The 23,385-nt window shown below is 37.5% G+C and overlaps 1 protein-coding gene across 2 annotated transcripts in view; it reads right to left on the bottom strand.

Moving 5' to 3' along the window:
• The window catches only part of BRCA2 (BRCA2 DNA repair associated), an 82,068-nt gene that overhangs the window by 15,259 nt on the left and 43,424 nt on the right, over positions 1-23,385 (bottom strand). The window contains exons 14-22 of one of the 2 annotated variants that reach the window (XM_058276973.1): positions 18,153-18,586; positions 17,547-17,728; positions 16,279-16,466; positions 13,113-13,283; positions 12,192-12,546; positions 3,469-3,624; positions 3,219-3,363; positions 1,775-1,896; positions 171-369 (exon numbers count right to left, since the gene is read on the bottom strand). In XM_058276973.1, coding sequence (XP_058132956.1) covers positions 171-369; positions 1,775-1,896; positions 3,219-3,363; positions 3,469-3,624; positions 12,192-12,546; positions 13,113-13,283; positions 16,279-16,466; positions 17,547-17,728; positions 18,153-18,586 — 1,952 coding nt within the window. The remainder of the gene's footprint in view (positions 1-170; positions 370-1,774; positions 1,897-3,218; positions 3,364-3,468; positions 3,625-12,191; positions 12,547-13,112; positions 13,284-16,278; positions 16,467-17,546; positions 17,729-18,152; positions 18,587-23,385) is intronic. The other variant, XM_058276974.2, reaches the window with a different exon arrangement.

The raw sequence follows: 23,385 nt of genomic DNA on the forward strand, positions 1-23,385 counted from the left end.
AACAACAAAGATATAAGGATGATGTTGTCACTTCGTAGGTACTAGTAGCCCATTAGCTCCTCTGATACATACCAACTTTTAAAATTTACGTAGAATTTATAAATCACTTTACTAATAAGAAAGTTAATACTTTTTAAATTTAAAATCAGTAAAAACATTTACATACTGACCTGAATTTTTTTCTTCTGTCTCATAGCTTATAATACGCAACTTCCATACAGTTGTCACATCCCTTGATAAACCTTGTACCCTTTGTTCAGCCGATTCTATGGCCTTCCTAAATTCCAAATGCATCTGTGCTTGCTTCTTATCATTCAATATTTGTCTGTGATTATTCAAGGCTCTTAACTGCTCTTCACTAAAATAACCCTGCAAACATTGAAAATATTAAGGAAGTCAAAATCAGGATAAAAAGCAAACAAAACAAAAGTCACATCTAGATCACTTTAAACAGGGATAAAATATAACAGAATTGAGTTCACTTCAAGGGTGTGACAATAAAAAAATTGAGATTAATGTAGTTTACCACATAATAAATATTCTTATGTGCCTTAAATTGTTAGAAAAATTTCTCTGAGGCAATGTAAACACTTGTCCAGCTGGAGTGGAAGGCCCAGGTCTAGAACTTAGCCCTCCAGCTCTCATTCTGCCTCATTTCCTCCTCGTATTATAATATTGGTAATTCTATAAAAGGAAACCAGACTAATAAACATTTTGTTAAATTTTGTGGATAAAAGAAAAACTACCTTCATTATGATCTTTAGAAAGAATAAGCTTCAACAAATGCAATCAGGTAAGAGATAGAGGCAAACAATTTTCCAGGAAAGTACAATAATGCCTTATCTCACAGACTTGCAGAAATATATGCGAAAAGTTTAACACTGGGATTTACGTCTCACAGACAGAACCCGAGCTGTAACATTTGGGTACAGGAGAGGATTCTATTCAGAACAGCACTGCTCACACTCCTAATGGACTGTTGTTTATTTTGTAGTCCTACTGTATGAGAAACTTAAGAGTAAAATGATAAGAGTAAGTCATCAAGTGAATAAGGTTAACCAATAATGAACCAATAGTTTTCCTAAAATACTCACACTTACCTCCCAATCTAGCAAACTAATTCTAGAATTTGCATTAATTATTTTATTTTAGATACCGAGGTGTCTAAAAATTTAGTTTAGGTGGTAGCTTATCCTAATATATGAAATGTTCTTAAAAATGTAACATTTATATGGAACTGTATAGGTGACATTATACTTTAATATACATTATCTCATTTGATACAAAATAACATATTTTACGCCCATTTTATAATTATTTTATTTGTACAATTTGCTAAGTTAACAGATAATACAGCTGTGATTCTAAAGCCTGTGCTATTTTCTAACACAATTTAGTCTTTCTGAATCTTTTTCATCTAAGCACTCTTAAGGTAGAGGATAACGTAATAATCCTAGTTAGCACCTGAGACAGAGCCAAGACCATGGAAACTAAGACATGCTTTGAGGATACTTGTTTCAGCTTAAGAATATAAAATTTAGACTTTAAACTATTTAATACATAAATAATATTTAATCCTCCCATCCTCCACTTGGTTTAGAATTGAAAATGTACCACATTTGTTTGACAAATCACTGAGGACCTCAGAATAAAACGTTATGTGTCACTGGTTAAGAAACACATTATTTCGACATACATACAGTTCCCATAAGGGCCAGAAGAGTTAACACAGCTAAGAGATGGAGGTCCATAATATGCTCTCTTATACACTCACCTCAAGGTAACCTGGGTCTGGTGCGTTCTTAACGGCTTCATAAAGCTCTGCACCATCCTGCAAAGCTCGGACTTGCTGTCTTGTTAGTACGTGTGATGGTGCACATTGTTTTGTTGCATTTTCTAAAGAAAAAAAAATCACCAATTAGGTAAAAACCACAAAATTAAAAACATGGAGAACTAGAGAACAAGCAAAAAATATCCAAAAGATTAAAAAATAAAAGCTCATTTAATGTTAAAGGTTTTCTAGGAAAACTTTGAACTAGTGTTCACAGTTAAGAAGAGTTTACTGGGCGGCGGACTTGGCCCAGTGGATAGGGAGTCCGTCTACCACATGGGAGGACCACGGTTCAAACCCCGGGCCTCCTTGACCCGTGTGCAGCTGGCCCATGCGCAGCGCTGATGCGTGCAAGGAGTGCTGCCACACAGGGGTGTCCCCTAGTAGGGGATCCCCATGCGCAAGGAGTGCGCCCCGTAAGAAGAGCCGCCCAGTGCAAAAGAAAGTGCAGCCTGCCCAGGAATCGCGCCACACACACAGAGAGCTGACACAACAAAAGAAACACAGATTCCCATGCCGCTGACAACAACAGAAGTGGACAAAGACAACACAGCAAATAGACACAGAGAACTGACAACTGGGGTGGGAGGGTGGGGGGCAGGAAGGGGAGAGAAATAAATAAATAAATAAATAAATCTTAAAAAAAAAAAAAAAAAGCTTACTAGAGTTAAAGGTATGAAAACAGCAGGAGTTAATGATAATTTGAAGCAAATAGCCAGAGTTCAATTTTTCTGTAAACTTGTATCAGTATGAAAATTAGGAGGAAATATAGGAAAAAATAAAATCAGGCAATAAAAAAAGGTGGATTAGAAAAAGTAAATTTCATGTTCTTTCATCATAAAAACACTATGATTTCTATTAAAATTGACGCCACAGGGAAAACAAGTTCTAGCTCCAGGTATAATAACAAATGAAAACCACCACTATTAACAACAACAAAAAATGCAAAGGTTATATAATCTAGATGAGGACATGAGGGAAGAGAGTGACATAATGGCTTAGGGGAAAACTATTTGATGGTTCTCTCTCGTTACTATTTTTTAATAATACTGAAAAGGACAAGGATAGTACAAATACATTAGTACTGAAGCTTAAGAAGAAGTTTTCTTAAGACATCTGAAAAGTGCTATGGATGTGTAATGTCTTCTTACATAAGGCAATCACAAATACTGAAAAGCTTAGTGTGTTGAATAAAAGTGTATTTTGAGCCAGTTCAATGCTTGTCTATATCTAATGTGATTTTTTAAATGTCAGAAAAAATTCATATTCAGAATTAGAAAATAAACTGATTACTCAAAATAACAATTTACCCAATCACAAATATTAAATTAGAAGCCTTGAAAACTTTGTTCTCTTGTAAAAAGTTATAATATTCAAGTCATTTTACCCTCCTGCTCTTCAAATTCCACTTGAATTTTAGTGAATAGGGCTTCTAGTTTCTTTTGTTGGGCCTCTGCATATTTTGCTGCTTCCTTTTCTTCTGCTCTTTCATTGCGAAATATGTATAATCCACATGATGTCTTCTCCATCCACTGTAATGATGATTTTTAAACAAAAATATATGATAGGGAAGAAACACTCAAATTACTTTTCTCAAAAGAAAGAAGTCCACAGTAAGTTTCAGGAATACATCATACCTGTGTCGGGTAGGCTCTTTGAATAACTACATCAACACAAGCAACATTTCCCCCATCACTGAAAAGTGATGACAAGCGTAGAGGAAAAGGTCTAGGATCAGGAAAGAATCCAAGTTTGGCATACCAACAAGCAGGCCGAGTACTGTTAGCAGAAATCTAGATAAGTTGGTAAATAAATCAATTTAGAAGCTAAATATATATTCAATTCAATTACAGATTTCATAACATTTTTCATTCTTCTAGGGCTACATTCAAAATATTCACTTTTAAAAGTCTCATAAAAATAAGTATAAGAGTGATAAGTAGGAAACTTGTACAAAAGTGAAAATATTTTTCAGGAAGTGGATCTGGCTCAACTGATAGAGCGTCTGAATACCACATGGGAGGTCCAGGGTTCAAACCCAGGGTCTCCTGACCTGTGTGGGAGCTGGCCCATGTGCAGTGCTGATGCGCACAAGGAGTGCCGTGCCATGCAGGGTGTCCCCCGTATAGGGGAGCCCCACGCACAAGTAGTGTGCCCCTCAAGGAGAGCCACCCCCCACAAAAAAAGCACAGCCTGCCCAGGAGTGGCACCACACACACGGAGAGCTAATGCAGCAAGATGATACAACAAAAAAGAGATGCAGATTCCTGGTGCCGCTGACAAGAATCCAAGAGGACACAGAAGAACACACAGTGAATGGACAGAGAGAGAAAAAAAACCTTAAAAAAAAAAGTGAAAATATTTTCAAAATATAATATTTCTCAAAAAATAATTTTTATACTGCCATAAAGCTTTAATGTTACTTAATTCTTTTAGAAAATGGATGAGAGACTTCAATTTAAATATGACAGATTAAAATACATTTTATTTATCTAGGCTTTTTCAAAAAAACCTCTAAGGACAGATTTTCTCTGGAGAGAGGACAATAGATATTCAAATTTTGGAAGTTAAAGATTTACTAGACAAATGGTAAACAACTGACAAAGTAATTTGGAGAATGACACTTAATAAAAATAGCAAACATTCATAGCGTGCTTACTTTGTACCTGGCACAGTGCTAAATACTTTACATACATTTAATTTACCTCATGTGTGGGAAGCTGGTGCTCAATCACTGAGCCACACTGACTGCCCTGGTTTGGCTTTGTTTCCTTGTTGTCTGTTCTTTTGTTTCTAAGAGGCACTTGGAATCAAACCTGGGACCTCCCAAGTGAGAAACAGGCACTCAACCACTTGAGCCACATCCGTTCCTCCATATATTAACATTTAATCTTCACAACAACCCTATGCCTTATCACCCCCATTTTATAGATGATAAAACTATTACACAATGTCTCCAAGAATACTTGGCCAGCAAACTTGTAGGAAGCCAACACAGAGCAAAATAATTCAAGGAAAACACTCAGGAATTGCAGTCAACAGTATCTTTTAAGGCAGGAACATGAAGTGCAGCTGAGAATAGGAGAATGGTTAAAATTTTGTGTGAAGATCGCTAGACTCCAGATCTCCTCTTCTATTCCACGTAGGCAGGTGGTTGGCTATCCCTTACTCTAAAAAGAACCCAGGAGACTTTATTTTCTGGAGTGCCACATATCTCCTGGATTCTGGGATACCAGGCAGCTAAAGCTGGGAGTGAGATGCTGTATTAAAAACAAAATGAGGGCAGCAGACTTGGCCCAGTGGTTAGGGCGTCCGTCTACCACATGGGAGGTCTGCGGTTCAAACCCTGGGCCTCCTTGACCCGTGTGGAGCTGGCCCATGTGCAGTGCTGATGCATGCAAGGAGTGCCCTGCCACGCAGGGGTGTCCCCCGTGTAGGGGAGCCCCACGCGCAAGGAGTGCACCCCGTAAGGAGAGCCGCCCAGCGTGAAAGAAAGTGCAGGTTGCCTAGGAATGGTGCCGCACACATGGAGAGCTGACACAACAAGATGACGCAACAAAAAGAAACACAGATTCCCGTGGCTGACGACAACTGAAGCAGACAAAGAAAAAGCAGCAGCAAACAGACACAGAGAACAGACAACCGGGGTGGGGGGAAGGGGAGAGAAATAAATAAATAAAAACACACACACACACACACAAAACAAAATGAGATTAAAGTTGGGGATATCATCAAGATGGCAGCATGAGACATCCTGAGCAAAGTTTCCCTATATAGACAACTAAACAAAAGGGTACATTCCACATATCTGGAAATCTGGAGGATGAAAAAGCCTGGAAAAATTCCACAAATACCAAATCATGAAAAAAAAATTACCAAAAAGATAGGAGATCTGCCACTCAGACCTGTCAGTCCGACCCCTCCCAATACTGGTCTCCACACAATTTGTCACACAGTGGCAACATTCTGGGTGGGGGCCTTCTGCCGTGGTCACAGACCACAGAGTCACTCAGTACAGCCACTTAGAGCCCTTCACACATCCAGGTACAAGGACCCAAAGCCACACAGACCTAGGAAGGGGCCTTAGCAGTCAACGGGTATGCACATTCAAAGCAGCCTCCAGGAAACAGGAAGCAAGAGCAACCAAGGGCAGAAGCACTGGCAAGTGGCACACACCCAATCCAGCCTATCACTGCTGGTGCACCGAACCAGAAAAACTGGTGTATCTGAACGCTGATGGTATCTGGATCCCGGGGGTGGGATACCCTAACACTAAGGCTACTGGAGGCAGAAATCCACATGGGAAAAAAGGGAAAACTGAATGGCTGTAGGGAAGAGCAGAGGACTGAAAGTTGTAGTGAAAAGGCAGCTCTGAGTGTGGGATAATAGTTGAGCATATCATAGCTACTGGAGGGGAAATATTGCAGAAAAACAAACAGAACAGCTCAGGAATCCCAGAAAATGAACAGATGAAAGGAAATCTCCTGGAGGTTAAACAGTCACCCATTAATAGGGTAATCTGAAAAGTTGCAGTGCATGCTCAGAGCAAGAGACAGATGCAGAGGCCATAAGAAAATCTAAACTGCTAGATATGGGCTACTCTAAAGGTTCAGTAGAAGATGAACCAAGAGTTGAAGAGGAGCCTTAACACAGCCAATCCACAATAAAAACCTGGGCAAGATGGAGAAACTGACTTTTAGAGTTAGTACACCAAAATAACCAAAATCCCAAACATCAACGAAAAATCACAAGGCATACAAAGAACAAGAATATAGGGCTCATTCAAGGGAATAAATTAAAATTTCAGAGGAAACACAGACACTGGAACAAACTAATCAAAGAAGTTCAAACAAATCTCCTAAATCAATTCAAGAAGCTGAAGGAAAACATATAGAAAGAAACTAAAGATGGACACAGAGCTAAAGAATATTAAGACAATGAGTGAACAAAAAGAATTAGAAAGTTTAATAGAGTCTATGGGGACAATATACACAATAAGGGAGACTAGAAATGCACTAGAGGCATACAACAGCAGATTAGAACAGGAAGAAGAAAGAAACTAGAAGACAGGACAACTGAAATTTGTCAGAAGAACAGAGAGAGAGAAAAAAAAAGACAAGACAGTAGAGCTTAAGGGACCTGTATAACAGCATGATGCAAACCAAAATATGCACTATGTAGGAGTCCCAAAAGGAGAAGAGCAGGGAAAAGGTGTGGAAAGAATATTTGAGGAAATAATGGCTGAAAATTTCCCAACTCTTATGAAAGACATAAATATACATGTCTAAGAAGTACAATGTATTCCAACAGAACAAATCCTAATAGACTACTCCAAGGCATACACTAATCAAAATGTCAAATACCAAAGATAAAGAGAACATTCTGAAAGCACCAAGAGAAAAATGATTTGTCACATATAGAGGATCCTCAATAAGACTAAGTGCCAATTTCTCATTAGAAACCATAGTGGCGAGAAGGCAGTGGTTTGACATATTTAAGGTATTGAAAGAGAAAAACTGTCAACTGAAAATTCTTTATCTAGCAAAACTGTCCTTCAAGAATGAAGAAGAGTTTAAGACATACATGGATAAACAAAAACGGAGAGAGTTCATCATCAAAAGACCTGCCTTACAAGAATACTAAAGGGAGTTTCTCAGGTTGAATGGAAAAGATAGAAAAGTAGCTTGGAGCAGTGCAAAGAAATGAAGATCTCCAGTAAAGGTAATTATATAGGTAAACGCAAAACTCAATAATACAGTATCCTCAGTATTTAATTCAAAACAAAGATGGGAAATAGATGGATGTGGGAGCAGGGACTGTGTATGTTATTGAAGTTCAGCTGGTATCTTTTTCAAACTACTAAGTTACAGTCTTGGGTTGTTTAATACAAAACCTAGTGTACTCACAAAGAAATTATTTAAAATATATGCGGAAACAGACATGAGAAACAGATTGATTACGTACAAAAGATCAACTATACACAAAAAGAAGAATGAGGAAAGAGCTAAAAAAGATATAAGATGTATAAAAAACAAAGGACAAAATGGCTGAAGTAAGTCCCGCCTTATCAGTAGTCACATTGAATGTAAGTGGATTAAACTCTCTAATCAAAAGCAGATTGGCGGAATGTATTTAAAAAACATGACCCAACTATATGTTGTTTACAAGAGACTCAGACCCAAAGACACAAACAGGCTGAAAGTGAAAGAAAAGAAAAAAATATTCCATGCAAATAGACATCAAAAGAGAGCTGGGGGTAGCACTAATAATTGGCAAAACAGACATTAGATAAAAACTGTTTCAAGAGACAAGGACACTGTATATTAATAAAAGGATCAATACACCAAGAGGAATTCATAATGATAAACATTTATGCACCTAACTGCAATGCCCCAAAATACATGAGGCAAACACTGACAGAAGTGAAGGGAGAAATAGACATCTTTACGTTAATAGCTGGAGACTTTGATAGACCATTTTCATCAATGGATAGAACATCTAGATAGAAGAGCAATAAGGAAACAGAAAACTTGAACAATATAATGAATTAGACCTAACAGACATATGCAAAACATTGCACCCCCATTCCGGGACAAACATTCTTCTCAAGTACACAAAGATCATTCTCCCTGACAGACCACACCCTAGGTCACAAAACCAGTCTTGGTAAATTTAGAAAGACTGAAATTGTACAGAGCATCTTCTCTGGTCACAGTGGAATGAAACTAGAGATCATTAACATTTGGAAAATCCACAAATATTGATGCAAAAACTCCCAACAAAATACTAGCAAAGGGAATCTAACAGCACATTAAAAGAAACACAGGGAAGCAGACTTGGCCCAATGGATAGTGCGTCTGCCTACCACATGGGAGGTCCAGGGTTCAAACCCAGGGCCTCCTTAACCCATGTGGAACTGGCCCATGTGCAGTGCTGATGTGTCCAAGGAGTGCCGTGCCATGCAGGGGTGTCCCCCGCGTAGGGGAGCCCCACATGCAAGAAGTGCGCCCCATAAAGAGAGCCACCCAGCGCGAAAGGAAGTGCAGGCTGCCCAGGAATGGCGCTGCACACACGGAGCGCTGACACAACAAGATGACGAAACAAAGATTCCCATGCCGGTGATAACAACAGAAGTGGACAAAGAAAAACAGGCAGCAAATAGACCCAGAGAACAGACAACTGCGGGGGTGGGACGGCGGGCGGAGAGAAATTAAAAAAAAAAAAAACGAAACCCACAATGAGATACCATTTTATATCTACTAGAATGGCTAATATTAAAAAAAAAAAAAGAAAAAAAGTTAAACAACAAGTGCTGGAGAAGATGTGGAAATATAGGATCACTCATACATAGTTGGCAGGAATGTAAAACGCTGTAGCTGCCATGGAAAACAATAGGGCAATTCCTCAGAAAGTTAAGTACAGAATTACAATATGGCCCAGAATTCCACTTCTGGGTATATACCCAAAAGACCTGAAAGCAGGAATTGAACAGACACTTGCACACTGATGTTCATAGGGGTGTTACTCACAATTGCCAAAGGTGGAAGTAACCCAAGTGTCCATCAACAGATGAATGGATAAACAAAATGTGGTATATAATACAATTGAATATTATTTGGTTGTAAAGAGGAATGAAGTTCTGAAGCATGCTATAACATAGATGAACCTTGAAGACAGCATGTTGAATGAAATACGCCAGACACAAAGGGACAGATACTATACAGGTTCACTTATATGAAATAAACAAAAAAAGTGTATTCATGTAGTCAGAAACTAGAATACAGGTTACCAGAGGCCAAGAGGGGTAGGAAAATGGGGAGTTAATGCTTAAATGGTATGGAGCTTCTGTTTGGGGTGATGGAAAAATTTTGGCGAATGGACAATGGGGATAGAGACACAACTTTGGGTATGTAATTAACACCACAGAATTATACATTCATAAAGGGGAAAAAAGGCAAATTTTTGATAAGTTACCACACACACATCCACATATCCCCACTCACAGAACTGTAAAACATAATATAAAACAGCAGGCTAAAGTTAATAGCTTAATTATAATAATATTGTTTCATGAATTGTAGCAAAGGTACCACACTAATGCAAAATGTTAACAGGGAAAACTGTGTGTTAGAGGGTGGATGGGAACTTTGTACTTCCTACATGATGCATCTGTATATCTACAACTATTCTAATAAAAAATAAATGAAAATCTTCATGCTTAAAATGAGTCTCCCTATTATTTTCCTTATTCTTCTTAGCTCCTAGAACAGCCAATGGTATTTGAAGTTTTCCTCTTGAACAAGTCAAATACCTGCCTTACCATCATGTCAGTTGACAAGCCCTACCTCACAGAGCTTCTAGTCAGCTTAAGAGTGTCCCACATTTGAAGAGGGAAGAACAGCCAAGGATCAGCAGTTGAAGAAAAGACTCCAAGGTAAGAAACCAAAACTAACAGAAGTACTCATGGGGGTGGGGTGGGGGGAAAGGCACAGGGAGCAGAAGAAGACTAAAATAAAACAATCACCTCCTCAGAAAGGGAGCAGATATTGTATCTATGAAACAAGAACTGGGTAAATTAAAAGAAACAATTAAAGAATAATAAAGACTCTTGAAAATTAAAAATTATTCTAGTAGTCTAAAAATATATGTTAAAAAGTCTAAGATAAAGCTAAGAAATATTCCAGAAAATAGGGTGGGAAAAAACAAAAACAAATTGAAAATAAGAGAAAAGGTGAGAAAATTAGAGAAGCAATTGAGGAAATCTATTGTTCAATTATCAGGAGTTCCAGAAAAAGAGAAAAAAAATGGAAGGCAAGAAATTATCAAAGAATCACTTCAAGAACATTTCCCAGAACTCAATGAAGGACATGAGTTTCTAGATTGATTGTCACTGAGACCCAGGACAATGAACAAGAACTGCACTAAATTTAGTAGGAACTATACTGGAAGTTAAGGAGGGAATGATTTTCAACTTAGAATTCAGCAAATCTTACAGTAAGGTTTCAAAAAGCTGCATGCTCCCTTTCTCAAGAAACTGCTGGGAGTTGTGTCCCTTCAAAATTAGGGAGTAAGTCTAGGAAGAAGACATGGACTATAGGTAATAGGGCTTCTAACTTAGGAAAGAGGTGAAAGGATTTTTCAGGATGATAGCTGTACATTACACACAGCAAATCACTCCAGAATAGAGTAGGAGTATGGTGTGATCCAGGATGTCTCCAAGAAAAAGAAATGAAACTGACAGAGGTCTTACAGCATATTGAGAGGACTTTTTCAGCTCCTGTGTGGAAATGAGTTAGTGATAAGGATTCAGAAAATTAAGAAAATAAAAAAGCAGGATAGTTAATGACTCCAGACAAAGCAATAATAAAGGAAATGTAAAGGCATTTTTGGTGCTCCATTGCAAATAATATTTTTCATAGCATTATAATGTAAACATTAATAAACTTTACCAATTATCATTTACCATTACTGGAAAGATGGGAGGAGAGAAAAGACAGCTAAATCCCTATCTTCCACAGTAGCAAGTTAATAGTTTGCACATTATGCAAACTGAAGACAAAAAGAGAGCAGTAAAAACACAAGAAACAGCCAATAGGACTAGAAGGGGCTGGCTGAAGGGAGAATAAATGGGAGGTGGGGAGGGTGCACCAGTGACTATTTTTTCCTTTTTATCTTAAGACTTACAATATTTGAATTCTGAAAATATGTACGTGTTTAAACTAAAACAGAATATGAAAGCCATTAGAACTTGGATATTCTAAGCAACATAAAAGAAAAGCCTATTTCAGCTTGACTGAATCCTTTAAGTAAAAATCAACCAAATGTAGATTTAATGGCAAAATCTCTTTTTACATAAAAAATGTTTGATTTATAAAATGCTTTCCTGAATTAGACTGATTCAGAATGCAAGAGAAGTAAATTCTCTACAAAGACACTGCGTAAGTAAATCTGAAGGTGCAACATTATTAGTAATTACTGGTAGCAATATTGCAGACTATTCAACAAGACAACGTCCTGTTATGTAGGTTAAAATTTACAGAAATGAAAGCAGTATTTTATTACTACATATTCACAAAGTCATGGGATCTAATTCTTTCATCACATTGGAATAGTGATCCTACTGAATAATCTGATCAACTGCATTTTAGTTTAAGAAATATCTTTAACTCTTTCAAAACAGTACAAAAAAACTTAATTACCTAAGGAATTTGTCTCTTTTACTAAGATTACCAGTATGGTTTCAAGAAATGCAGCAGCCTTAACTGCATAAGTGCACTTAACACTTTAGATGTAAAAGCACTCTAGAATTTAACTGAATCAGTGACTGATTTTTCTAAAAGTGTACAATGCTGTAATTTACCTTTAACATAAGAGATTCTGGGGCTTCAAGAGGTGAACAGGCTTCAGGAGAGCCCACCAATTCTGCTCCATGCATGATTATCTTCTGGCCCACGGCCAGCCTACCATTCTTTAACAGTGCTAAAAGGGGAAGGTCTAACTGTGCCTTAAGAGCATACCACCCATCTGTAAGCTCAATATTGGCCACTGTTTTGGGATCCACACTAGCAGCTTTACTGCTAGAAGTTTCAGATATATTTGTGCTCAATGAAATTATTTCAGAAATACAGAGAACAAGTGTTTTTGCAGCTGTGTCATCCCTTTCCATTATCTTTTTTATAGCTGATCTTCTGCTTCTATCAATTTCCATGTCATATCTAAAAATAAACAGAAAAAAATGCATATTTAGGAACTGTGAATCTAGAATTCATTGTGAAAAAAATTCACCAGATAATTGGGAAAAATGAAAATACCCTAATAATAAGGTGATATATGGGAATCCTGCATTTTATGCATGGTTTTTCTGTAAACCCACCACTTCTCGAACAAAAAAAAAGATTAAATATCTTTATCAAATAAATACTAAGAAGGAAATCTAAAATTTAATAGCTAGCAATATATTAAGTCCTATATTGTTAAAATATGAATTAAATAGAAAAACAAGAAAACAGCGAAAATGCTTTACCAGCAACACCCAAATAGTGGACCAATTTGGTAATACATATTCTTCTCATATGCCAAAAGCCTAAGGAAAGCGTGGTCAAAAGGTGTAGAAATGTGTGTCTTCTCTGAAGTGGGGCCTGGGAGGTGACGAGAGAACAGCTATAAAATATAAATAGCTGCACAGGATGGCCACTGTCACTGCCATCTGGCTTGTGGCCATGTGACATGGATAGCACAGGCTGCACGTATATGATCACATAATGTAAAGCTTTAAGCTTACCTGTATTTCAGCTGAAGCAGCACCCTTTCTGGGTTGAGGCATCTACTAGCAAATTCCATAGGAAAGGCAAATTCCATAGCTGCCAGTTTCCATATGATCCATCTGTAGTGATTATAGACCCAAGATCTAGAAATGAGTTTTGGATCCACACCAGGGGTGTCACACAGAGCCCTGAACAAATAAAGGTAGATTAATATAATGAAAAGCACTTAAGATTATATTGACTTCAACTGTAACCAGTCCCTGTACAAAAACCCGTAATATACAAGATTATTCAATAATAAGTTTTTATGACAACATATATCTATAAATAATTTTAGAAAATGATTTAACACTTATCAAAATAGCCTGCTAATAAACTTTAACTTAATATGTTAGTCTATACAAATATTAATATTTCAACTCATACATATTTGTTACTGGAAAATGAAATCCTTCGTTTAAAATATTTTGGATTTTTAAATAAAGATTGTTTCTAGAAATCACTGCTAATAGCTCCCTTCCCTACCTAGCCCTGGTGCTCTCCTTGATATCTTGCCGTCTCCTCTCAAATCTCTCTCTTCTTCCTTTTTCATTCTTACTCTTAGCATTAAGAAAAGAGTGGTAATCAAGGGGACTTCTACAAGCTTCCACCCTCACATCTCCCTACCCACCCAGCATCCTTACACTCTGGCTTTTCTCCTGTTATTAGGGATGAACCCTTCCACTTGCACGCTAGCTCCCTTCCTGACTTCTCAAAAACATCCATCTAGGAATTGCCTCTCCCCTCTCCTGCATCAACTTTACCCTCTCTCTGCTGGATGATTTCCATCAGCACACACAAAAAGTTTTCCTAACTTTTTGTTTGCTCTTTCTTAGTCGCCTTTTCATGTCCTTAAATTCCATTTATATGCTGACGACACTCAAATTAATTTCTTTGGCTTATGCTTTACCTGCAAACTCTAGTCCTGCATATGTAACTGCTTACTCAATATTCCCACCTTTATGTCTAATAATATCTCAAACTTCAAATGTCCAAAACGGACTTCCCTTCCATCTTTGGTTTTGTCAGTTCTCATGCTATCCTTCCAAGTGCTAAAGCTAAAACCTTTGAAGTCTTTCTTCCTCTCCTCTTTACACTCCTAATCCTCAAGCAAATCCTCCTGGTGCCACCTCCAAAACATACCCAGAATCCAAATGCTTTTCACCACCTCCACTGCCACCTCCTTGGTCCAAGCAACCGTTCTCACCTAATACTGCAATAGCATCCTTAGTGGTCTTTCTGCTTATACCCTTGGCCTTTCCTATAGACTAACCTCAACAAGTAGCCAGTAAGGCTTTTACAAATAAAGTCAGATCATACCACACCCCTAATGGTTTCCAACTCAACTGGAGTAAAAGCCAAGATCCTTACAAAGGTCTGTAAGGCCCTCTCTTGCTACTTCATCTCCCACTATATTCTTCCTTGCTATTCCTCAAATACTTCAAGCACGCTCCCACTCTAGTGGGTGACATGCTCTCCCCAAGTCCTAGGCTCACTCCTTCCTCCTCCTTCAGGTCATTGATCAAATGCCACCTACTACTGAAGACTTACTTAATTTAAAAAAACTGCACCTCTCCTCACCCAACTCTTCCTATCCCTCTCCAGCTTTATCTTCACAGTACTTATCACACACTCAAATATGCTATACATTTTATTTATTTTCTGCCCCCCCCCACCTGAATGTATGATTTACTAGGGCAGGGATTATTTTGTTATTGCTCAAGAAAAAATTGTTGAATAAACCAAGAACTAGTAAGAACTTAGTAGTTTCAACATCCAGACCTTACAAAACATGCCCACACAGTTACGGGGTAATTACTTTTTTTTTTGGGGTGGGGGGTGGGGGGTACTGGGGCTGGGGAATGAACCCAGGACTTCATATGTGGGAAGTTGGCACTCAACCACTGAGCTACATTGGCTCCCCTGAGTTGGTTTTTTCATTTGCTTGTTGGTTGTTTTGGGTATTCACTCTTGACCTCTATAATAGGAATCTGCCTAAGTGAAAGAAAATAATACAACTGTTTATTTTTTCTACTAGAATCAATAGCAAATACTTGTTATGTGAAATATCTGCAAGATATAAAAGACATCTAATCTAAGAAAAAAGAGGTCTATCACTTTCCCAAACCTATAAATTTTGGAAAGATATACAGATATTTTTAAAAATGAAGACATTATAAAAAAAGGTTTACCATCTCTTGCCATTGGCATGAGGTAATACATCCCTGATAGCAAATATTTTAAACTACGTTTGTGTAGACCTTTGTGATAGACTGATTTATGTACCCCAGTTTAGACATGTTCTTAAGCTACCATTCTGTAAGTGTGAACCCACTTTAAACAGGACCTCCTGAAAATGTTATTTTTAGTTAAGAGTAATCCAAACTGAATGAGGATGGGTCTTAATCTGGATCACTGGAGACCTTAGAAAGAGAAGGCCCCAAAGAGAAGCCAGAAGTCAAAGGAACCCAGAAGTGAAAGGAGGGGACGATGCCAGGTGATAATGGGAAAGAGAGATACAAGCCAAGGAATGCTAAGGATTGCTGGCAGCCTGCACCAGAATGCCACAGACTTTGGGAAGAAAGCACTGCCTTGCTGACACCTCAAATTTGGACTTCTCCGAGCCTCAAAACTGTGAAACCATAAATTCCCATTGTTTAAGGAACCTATTGTGTGGCATTTGTCTTAGTAGTCGGGGAAATTAAGGAGAATCAGAGTCAGAAGAAGTTACATAGTTGATGATTTACGGCACTGAAAATTTCTAGCTATTTGGTGTGAATGATATTTAAATATTTCAGTTTAACTTACAGCATTTATATTCTTAAAATATACAATGAAAAAAACAATTATGACTAAGTTGAGGGGGAGTCTACCATAAGACTGATTCAAATTCAATGTTTCTTATCAGCTTTATTTTATAAATGCCTAAGAAAAATGGTCCAATTTAAGAAAACATTAATTCAATCCCAGGACAAACCATAATTCACTTTTCACTAGATTTTACCAGAATGCCTCCTGAACCACAACATGTTTAAAATGATACAGTGCATAAAAATTTGGAAAGAGAAGAAAGAGAAACTTGTGGGGAACAGAGGGATGGTGGAATATAACTAGTTACACGAAATCTCTTTTTGCATATAGTACCTGTAAAATTCTTCTTTTCCAGCCTTGCCATCATTGGAGGGTATGAGCCATCCACCATCGGCCAACTGAATTCCCTGTCCAGCCCATAAACCTTCCTTACCAAAATAATCCTGAGCGTGAAACTGAAAAGACTCTGCATTTTTGCTGTTAATTTTTATGCAGTGCTTAGAAACACCATACATATATAGCTGTACAAAATAAAGGAAAGACGTTTGATAATGAATGAAAAGCAACATAACACAAAACGAACATCTCACAGAAGGAAAACGATATAAAAATCAGAAGCTTAACAAAAATTTTCATTTAAATATTAAAATATTCACTACAAAAGTAGTTAATTTATTAGAAGCTAAAAATTTTAATATAAATGATTCCTAAAGAGTCTGTTGTGCCTTTGTCATTTCCCTTTATTGTAAAATGCTTTCTGTCATTTCTGCCATAGGAAGTCATTGTGAGAATTAAAAAAAAACTAATGTTTAAAGAAATCTCTTAAGTTCAAACTGTTAGTAAGGAAAGAACAGTGACAAGTCTAAGTATCTTAGGGAACGTGACCTCTGGCCTGGCCCACTTTCAAGGGGATGACTGTCATTCCAGCCTGCTTAACTCCTCTGCCCAGAGCTTGACTCTGGGGTCAGACTCCTCGCTTTGGAATCCTGGCTCTTCCCCTTACTGGTACCTCGGGGAAGTGACTGAACCCTCTCTGTGCTTCAGTCCTCTCATCTCTACTATAACATAGGAGGTAAGGGTGCTTTCCTTTGGGCGGAGTTAAGGATTAAGTGAGACACACCCAATGGATATAAAGGACTTAGAAGACTGCTGAGCACATAGAAAATACTCAAAAAATGTTATTAATATTATCAATATTATTTTTACCTCTCCATTGCCTAAAACTGGACCTACATAGTACTAGTTAACAAGAATCTTCTTTTAAAACTGTAAGTAGCTCTACAGAAGGTTCAGGGCTATGAGTTACTAGCATACTTTAAATCCAATCTAACTACTTTCCTTTAACACCTAGATGACGGCACTTGCAGCAATAAAGTAAGATTTGATGGTGGAAAAGAAATAATAATTTTGAAGCAGAGATCACTTGAGTAGGTTAAGGAGATGGAGGCTGCCCCTAGAAGCTGATTAGGAAGAACAATTCATCCATCCATTCCTGTATTAAGTTGTTCCTTCTTCAAACAAAACATGGAGACACTAGTTAATGAAATAAAATTACACTTTGCTTTATATAAAAGCCCTGAGCACTGTAGACAAAAGCATACCTGTTTATGAGAATACACAGAGGGAATGTGGCCTCCTACTGCCGCTTTCAGAGAGATTTTAGGCATAGTGGATGTTTTTGCAAGATACAGACTGCCTGGCTGTGGACAAATACGTTGCCTTTGTTTCTTTTTAATTCGCACATCCTGTGTATTTCTGGCATTCTGAAGATTTGTAATAAAATCTATTAAAGAATAAACAATTAGCAAAAAATTATTATAAAATTTAAAAAGCACAACTCCTGTGATAAAAAATTGTTTATGTCGACTTGTTTTAATTTTAAATGCACAGAAAAAGTAGCCCTCTTCTTTTAAATCTTCAGGGATGAAAAAGTTTTAACCTGTAAAGTTTTACGAAGAATAGAAATATATCTCTACTTGTATCTTAAATTTGGAAAAAAATTAGTAATCTGATAAAAATAATCCAGTAGAGAAATACTAAATTTTATGTTTCACAATAGTTATTTTTGAAAAGAAAACAGTAGAACGATATTTGGAATTAGAAAACTCTAAAGTATTAAAAAAAGGTTTTAAAATCATTAATCATCACAGAAAAGGAAAAACCCTCTAACCCAAAGGCAAAAACGTGTCATACAAATTGTCATATACCTAAAGGTTCTTTTCCACATTTTGTGAAAAGTATAGTTGCTGCTTTATTGGAGTTATTTTTGTTAAACAGATGAATTTCACTGTCACTAATACTATTTTCACCATCACCAGAGCCAAGTTCATCAATATTTTTTTGTGTCTGTTTGGTTTCCTCCAAATTTATATTCCTGCTAGCACACCGTTCATCTCTTTCAAAATGTGATTTAGTTTTAAAAGGTGGGACAAAGACTTTGGTTGGTTTGCTTGTAGTAATCGAGTCACTTATTTTTGCATTTCCTGTGGCAGGAACTTTGTAAAATGGCTGCCCTGAAACAGATAACTTGCTTGAAGATTTTTCCAAAGTCGGGGGTATAAAAGGATGAGATTTAGACAGAAGTTCTTGATCAGGTGAGGTAAAAGTTGGATTCTGTATTTCTTGCCATTCTTTAGTTGTGCTACAATGAAAAAAAATTATTTAGGTGTGATTATTCACTAGTAAATGTATGTTTTGGAATACTAATTTTTTGCAGATCCTCAACTGCTACATGGCAATCCTGGTTAACACTGCAAACTATTATCACACTTTTTAAGCCTTTATATTCTCACGGGTTTGATGGTACCACTCACTTTACAGAATAGAACAGTCTTGTCAAATGTGGCCTCTCAGTGTCTGTCCAGTCCAGTTCTATTCCAGGAATCCTTGGCTCTTTTGCCAAAGAAAGAGCAACCCATTTCTAAGCCCAAGCTTTCACCTGTACACTTGACCTAACAATTCAGTCTCCCAGGAACCCCACCTCTCTTCTTTCTCTTTATACTTTTATTTTTATTTATTAATGGTCCTTTCATTTAGCCTGAAAGCCTTGATTTGATATCTTATTGAAATCCCCATTCTTTCTTTTACCAAAGCTTGAATCATGGAACTTAAAGTCAGCCTGGAATTCATTAGTCATCCATTCACCTATCCATAAAATTTACTGAATTCCTACTGTGTGTCAGGTCCGGTTTTGGCTGGGGAATTTAGAGATGAGCAAAACAAAATCATTGAATTTTATCCCCATTCGAGTGGAGAGAAATAGATAAATATGCCATTTGGTATTAAACGCTATGGAGAAAATGAATGGAGGGCAAGGGAGATAGGAACTACCCAGCAGAATTAAGGGGAATGCTATCACAAAGGGTGGTAAGGAAGACATTATTGATAGGTGATATCTGTAGAGAGACCTAAAGGAAGTGAGGGAGAAAGCCACGGGGTACTTGAGGGAAGAATGTTGCATGAAGAGTGAACCTGAGGCCTGGAGCAATGTGAGTCAAGGGGATGTACTGGGTAACTGGAAAGGAGGAAAGGCCATGGAGAAGCTCTATACCAGTTAGGACACTTGGCCTCTACTCTGAGATGGGAAGCCACAGAGTTTTGAGTAAAGAAATGCCTTATGTTTAAAGTTCCATGTGGCATCTTTTTTGAGAAATCACTGTGTAAGGGACAGGAGGATCAAGTCAGGAGCAGGGAGACCAGTTCAACTGAAGTAATCCATGCAAGAGATTATGGTGGCTTGAACCAGGATGTTAGGGGTGGAAGTGGTAAGAAGTGACAGGATTTTTCTTTTTCTCTCCACCCTCCAGTTGTCTGCTGTGTCCATTCCCTGTGTGTTCTTCTGTGACCACTTCTATCCTTATCAGCGGCACTGAGAATCTGTGTTTCTTCTTTTTGTTGCGTCATCTTGTTGTGTCAGCTCTCCATGTATGCGGCGCCATTCCTGGGCAGGCTGCACTTTCTTTCACACTGGGTGGCTCTCCTTACAGGGCGCACTCTTTGCGTGTAGGGCTCCCCTACACGGGGGACACCCCTGTGTAGCATGGCACTCCTTGCACTCATCAGCACTGTGCATGGGCCAGCTCCACACGGGTCACGGAGGCCCAGGGTTTGAACCGTGGACCTCCCATGTGGTAGGTGGACGCCCTACCCATTGGGCCAAGTCTGCTTCCTGTGACTGGATTTTTGATATATTTTGAAAGCAGAGTTGATAAACTTTTATTAAGATGGGGAAGACTAGAGGAAGAACATATTGGGATAAGAGACATCAGCCTTGGAGATACCGAGTTTGAGATGCCTATTAGTCACTAAAATAAAAATGTCAACTAATGTAGCTTAATGAAAAAATACACTGTTCTGGGAAAAGATCTGGACTAAAGATTGGAGTTATCATCAAATAAATGGTATAAAGCTATGAGATGGATGAAATCACTGGAAGGAAGGGTAAGAAGAGAAGATATTTGGAGCTGAATCCTGGAGGAATCTAACACTTAGTGGTAGGAGAAGAACCAGCAAAGGACAAAGAAAGAATAGTCAGTGGAGGAGAAATGAAACAAATGTCCCAGAAAACAGAGTGAAAAAAGTGATAAGAAAGCAGGAGTGACCAGATCAGCTGTGTCAATGCTACTGAATGGTTAGGATGAAGGTCAAGAGCTGACAAGATTTAGCATGCAAAGGTAATTGGCATTCTTGATTAGCATAGTGGTAGGGATAAAAAACTATCTGAAGATGTTTCAGGAATAAATGGGCAAAGATAAAGTAGGGACAGTGTGTAGAGATAATTTGTGTGAGCTGTGCTGTAATGGGTAGCAAAGAAATGGGCTGGTGGGGTTGGAGAGGTCAAAAGACGCTTTTCTTTTTAAGATGGGAGATTTACAGCAACTACTTACACTGATGGGAATAAGCCAACAGGGAGGAAAAAATAATAATGCAGGAGAGGGGACAAATGCCAGACTGATTTCCTTGACCAAGCAAGAGAAGATGAGATCTAAATGTACAAGGACATTACTTTGTGTTTCAGAACTTCTTTTAATTGATCTTTTTTTCACCCTTGCTTTTTAAATATTAAGAATATTATGAAAACAGGAGTTTGCTTTGCAGGTTATGCTCAAAATGTCTATTTGAATCTAAGAGCAGATAAATTGCCACTCTCGATTAATCATGATCTGGCCAAATCTAGTTGAACTTATCTTCCATTCATTCCCTTCTCTGGACTCTACTAGCTCTGCTGGGTTGAGACCTTTACTTCCTTACCAAGCTCTATGCAACAGCTTCTCTCCATTCTTGTCTATTTGTAAGACACAAATCTGGTTACGTTGCTCCCCTCAGAAACTTACAAAGACAACCTAACACACATTCAGGTTCCAACTTGTCAGAAATGACCTACAGGAAGCTTCAAACTTTGTTTCCTCTCAGTCCCAGCCTCCCCACCCCAATCCTTCCATGAAAGTCACACAACTTCTCAGTGTTGCTAGAATCGGGAATGCCCTTTTCAGCAAGCATTCTTTGTATCTTGTCTCAAACGTGTTTCCTGTGAAATTTTTACATAATTAGCTGCCAATTTTACTACACTCGGAAATCAGTATGTTATATCTATTTTAGCATTTATAGTATATTTCTTGTTTTCATTCCTGGCTCCCTGACTAGCAATCTGAGTTAGCCTTATATCCATCAGTACAGTGCATAGTAGATATTTAGAGAAGGTACTGAATAAATGTCTCCTAATGCATAAAACTATTTTCCCATTTTATATGTAAATGTGAACAACATACAGTAAATAAGCACTTCCTTTTTAATATTACAACCTGTTTCTGATAAAAAGAAATGAAAAACAAAAATACCACCTGGCTTTCTATATCCAAAGCAGGTATATTTGTATATTTGCTGAAAAATATGTCTCAGAAATAAAATTCAATAACTTTTAAAATCAATGCCTACCATGTAAACTATAATCCATGCTTAGTGCAATGCTCTAAAACGTGTTTATCAAGCAATGAATGTACCACACTGATGAAAGATGTTGCTAATGTGGCAAAATGTGGGAGGTGTGGAGATATAGGAATCCCCTACATATTCTCTTTATCATTATGTAATTGAAGTACCTTTTAAAAAATAAAAAAGTGGAAAAAAAAAGTAATTATTTTGAAAAGGTAACATTAAAACAATTTAAACAAAATGTTTGGGCTTAAAAATTTACCAGCTAGAAAAGGTTTTGCAATCATTTTCAAAATTTTAGGTGTTACCGTTGATATTTACTTCCAGTATCTCTAAGTAACTTCCTAGTAACAACTTCTTGCCTTTTTCTACTGAAGGATCACCATAGAAAATGATTCAGGTCAATGTCAACAGCATCCCAACTCACTAAACACACATATACACACACTCTCTATCACTCCCATCTCCCCAAGTATTTGATTTGACCAATATTCAGCATTTACATTCTGACTAAACAAATGCCATTTATAGCTGAATATGTACACTTCGTATAAAGTGGAGGTAGTACTAACATATGGCATAAAGAATGACTGCATTTCGTACCTTTACAACTTTTGCTTTCCTTTGAGGTAATAATTATTTTTCAAATTTGTTTTGTTTTCTATGTACCTTTTGTTTACACACAAACACACATATATACATATATATGTCTCTTTTCATTCCATTTATGAATTACAGTGCTTTTAAAAAATTTTTTTTTGGTTACTTTATTTTTGTTTTTCTCATGTCTAGAAATCTTTGGGTACTGTTCATATTTAGTAGGGGACCAAAATGCTGCATGGAAGCATCTTAGTACATAGGTAGAACTTGCCGATCATCTGTTACATTGGAAACTGGGAAGTACCAATAGTGAAAACCTAGCTGTCAGCATTCTAGGAAAGAGGGCTTTCAGGTGAGGGGTTCCCAACATTCATTATATATACATTAATGTATTCTCCTTGCTTTCAGTAATTATTCTTGCCTTCAACTGTGCTAGCATGTTTTATAAAGAAACTTTCTACTATATCCTCTCTGGAAAATAAACCTCTACTCTTCTCGTACGCTCTAGTTGCCCAGCTTCATGAAGAGATGGAGGGGTTTGATCATTTCCTAAACATTTGTTTTATATTTATATTTAAGAAACATAACCTATCTCAACCTATCTTTCTTATTTTGGCTCCCTCCCTCTTCACTACCCAATTCTGCAGATACCAGACACTGCCAATTCCTAAGCTTTTTGAGGCCTATTAATCATAAAATGGTTGGTTGTCATCTCTCTCCACTACCAGTTTCAACTGTTTGCAACTATATGCTTTCAAAAACTTATTTGCTGTGTTTTTTTCTCCCATTCTCCCTGCTCTTGGAGGAGGGTGTATATGGTGTGTGGTGTGGTATATGCATGTATGTGTAATATATGCATTAATAACAAAAGGTAACCATTATTTTTAGAATATTTTTTTAAAAACACAC

This window comes from Dasypus novemcinctus, chromosome 15, assembly GCF_030445035.2.
Source record: "Dasypus novemcinctus isolate mDasNov1 chromosome 15, mDasNov1.1.hap2, whole genome shotgun sequence".
NCBI lineage: Eukaryota > Metazoa > Chordata > Mammalia > Cingulata > Dasypodidae > Dasypus > Dasypus novemcinctus.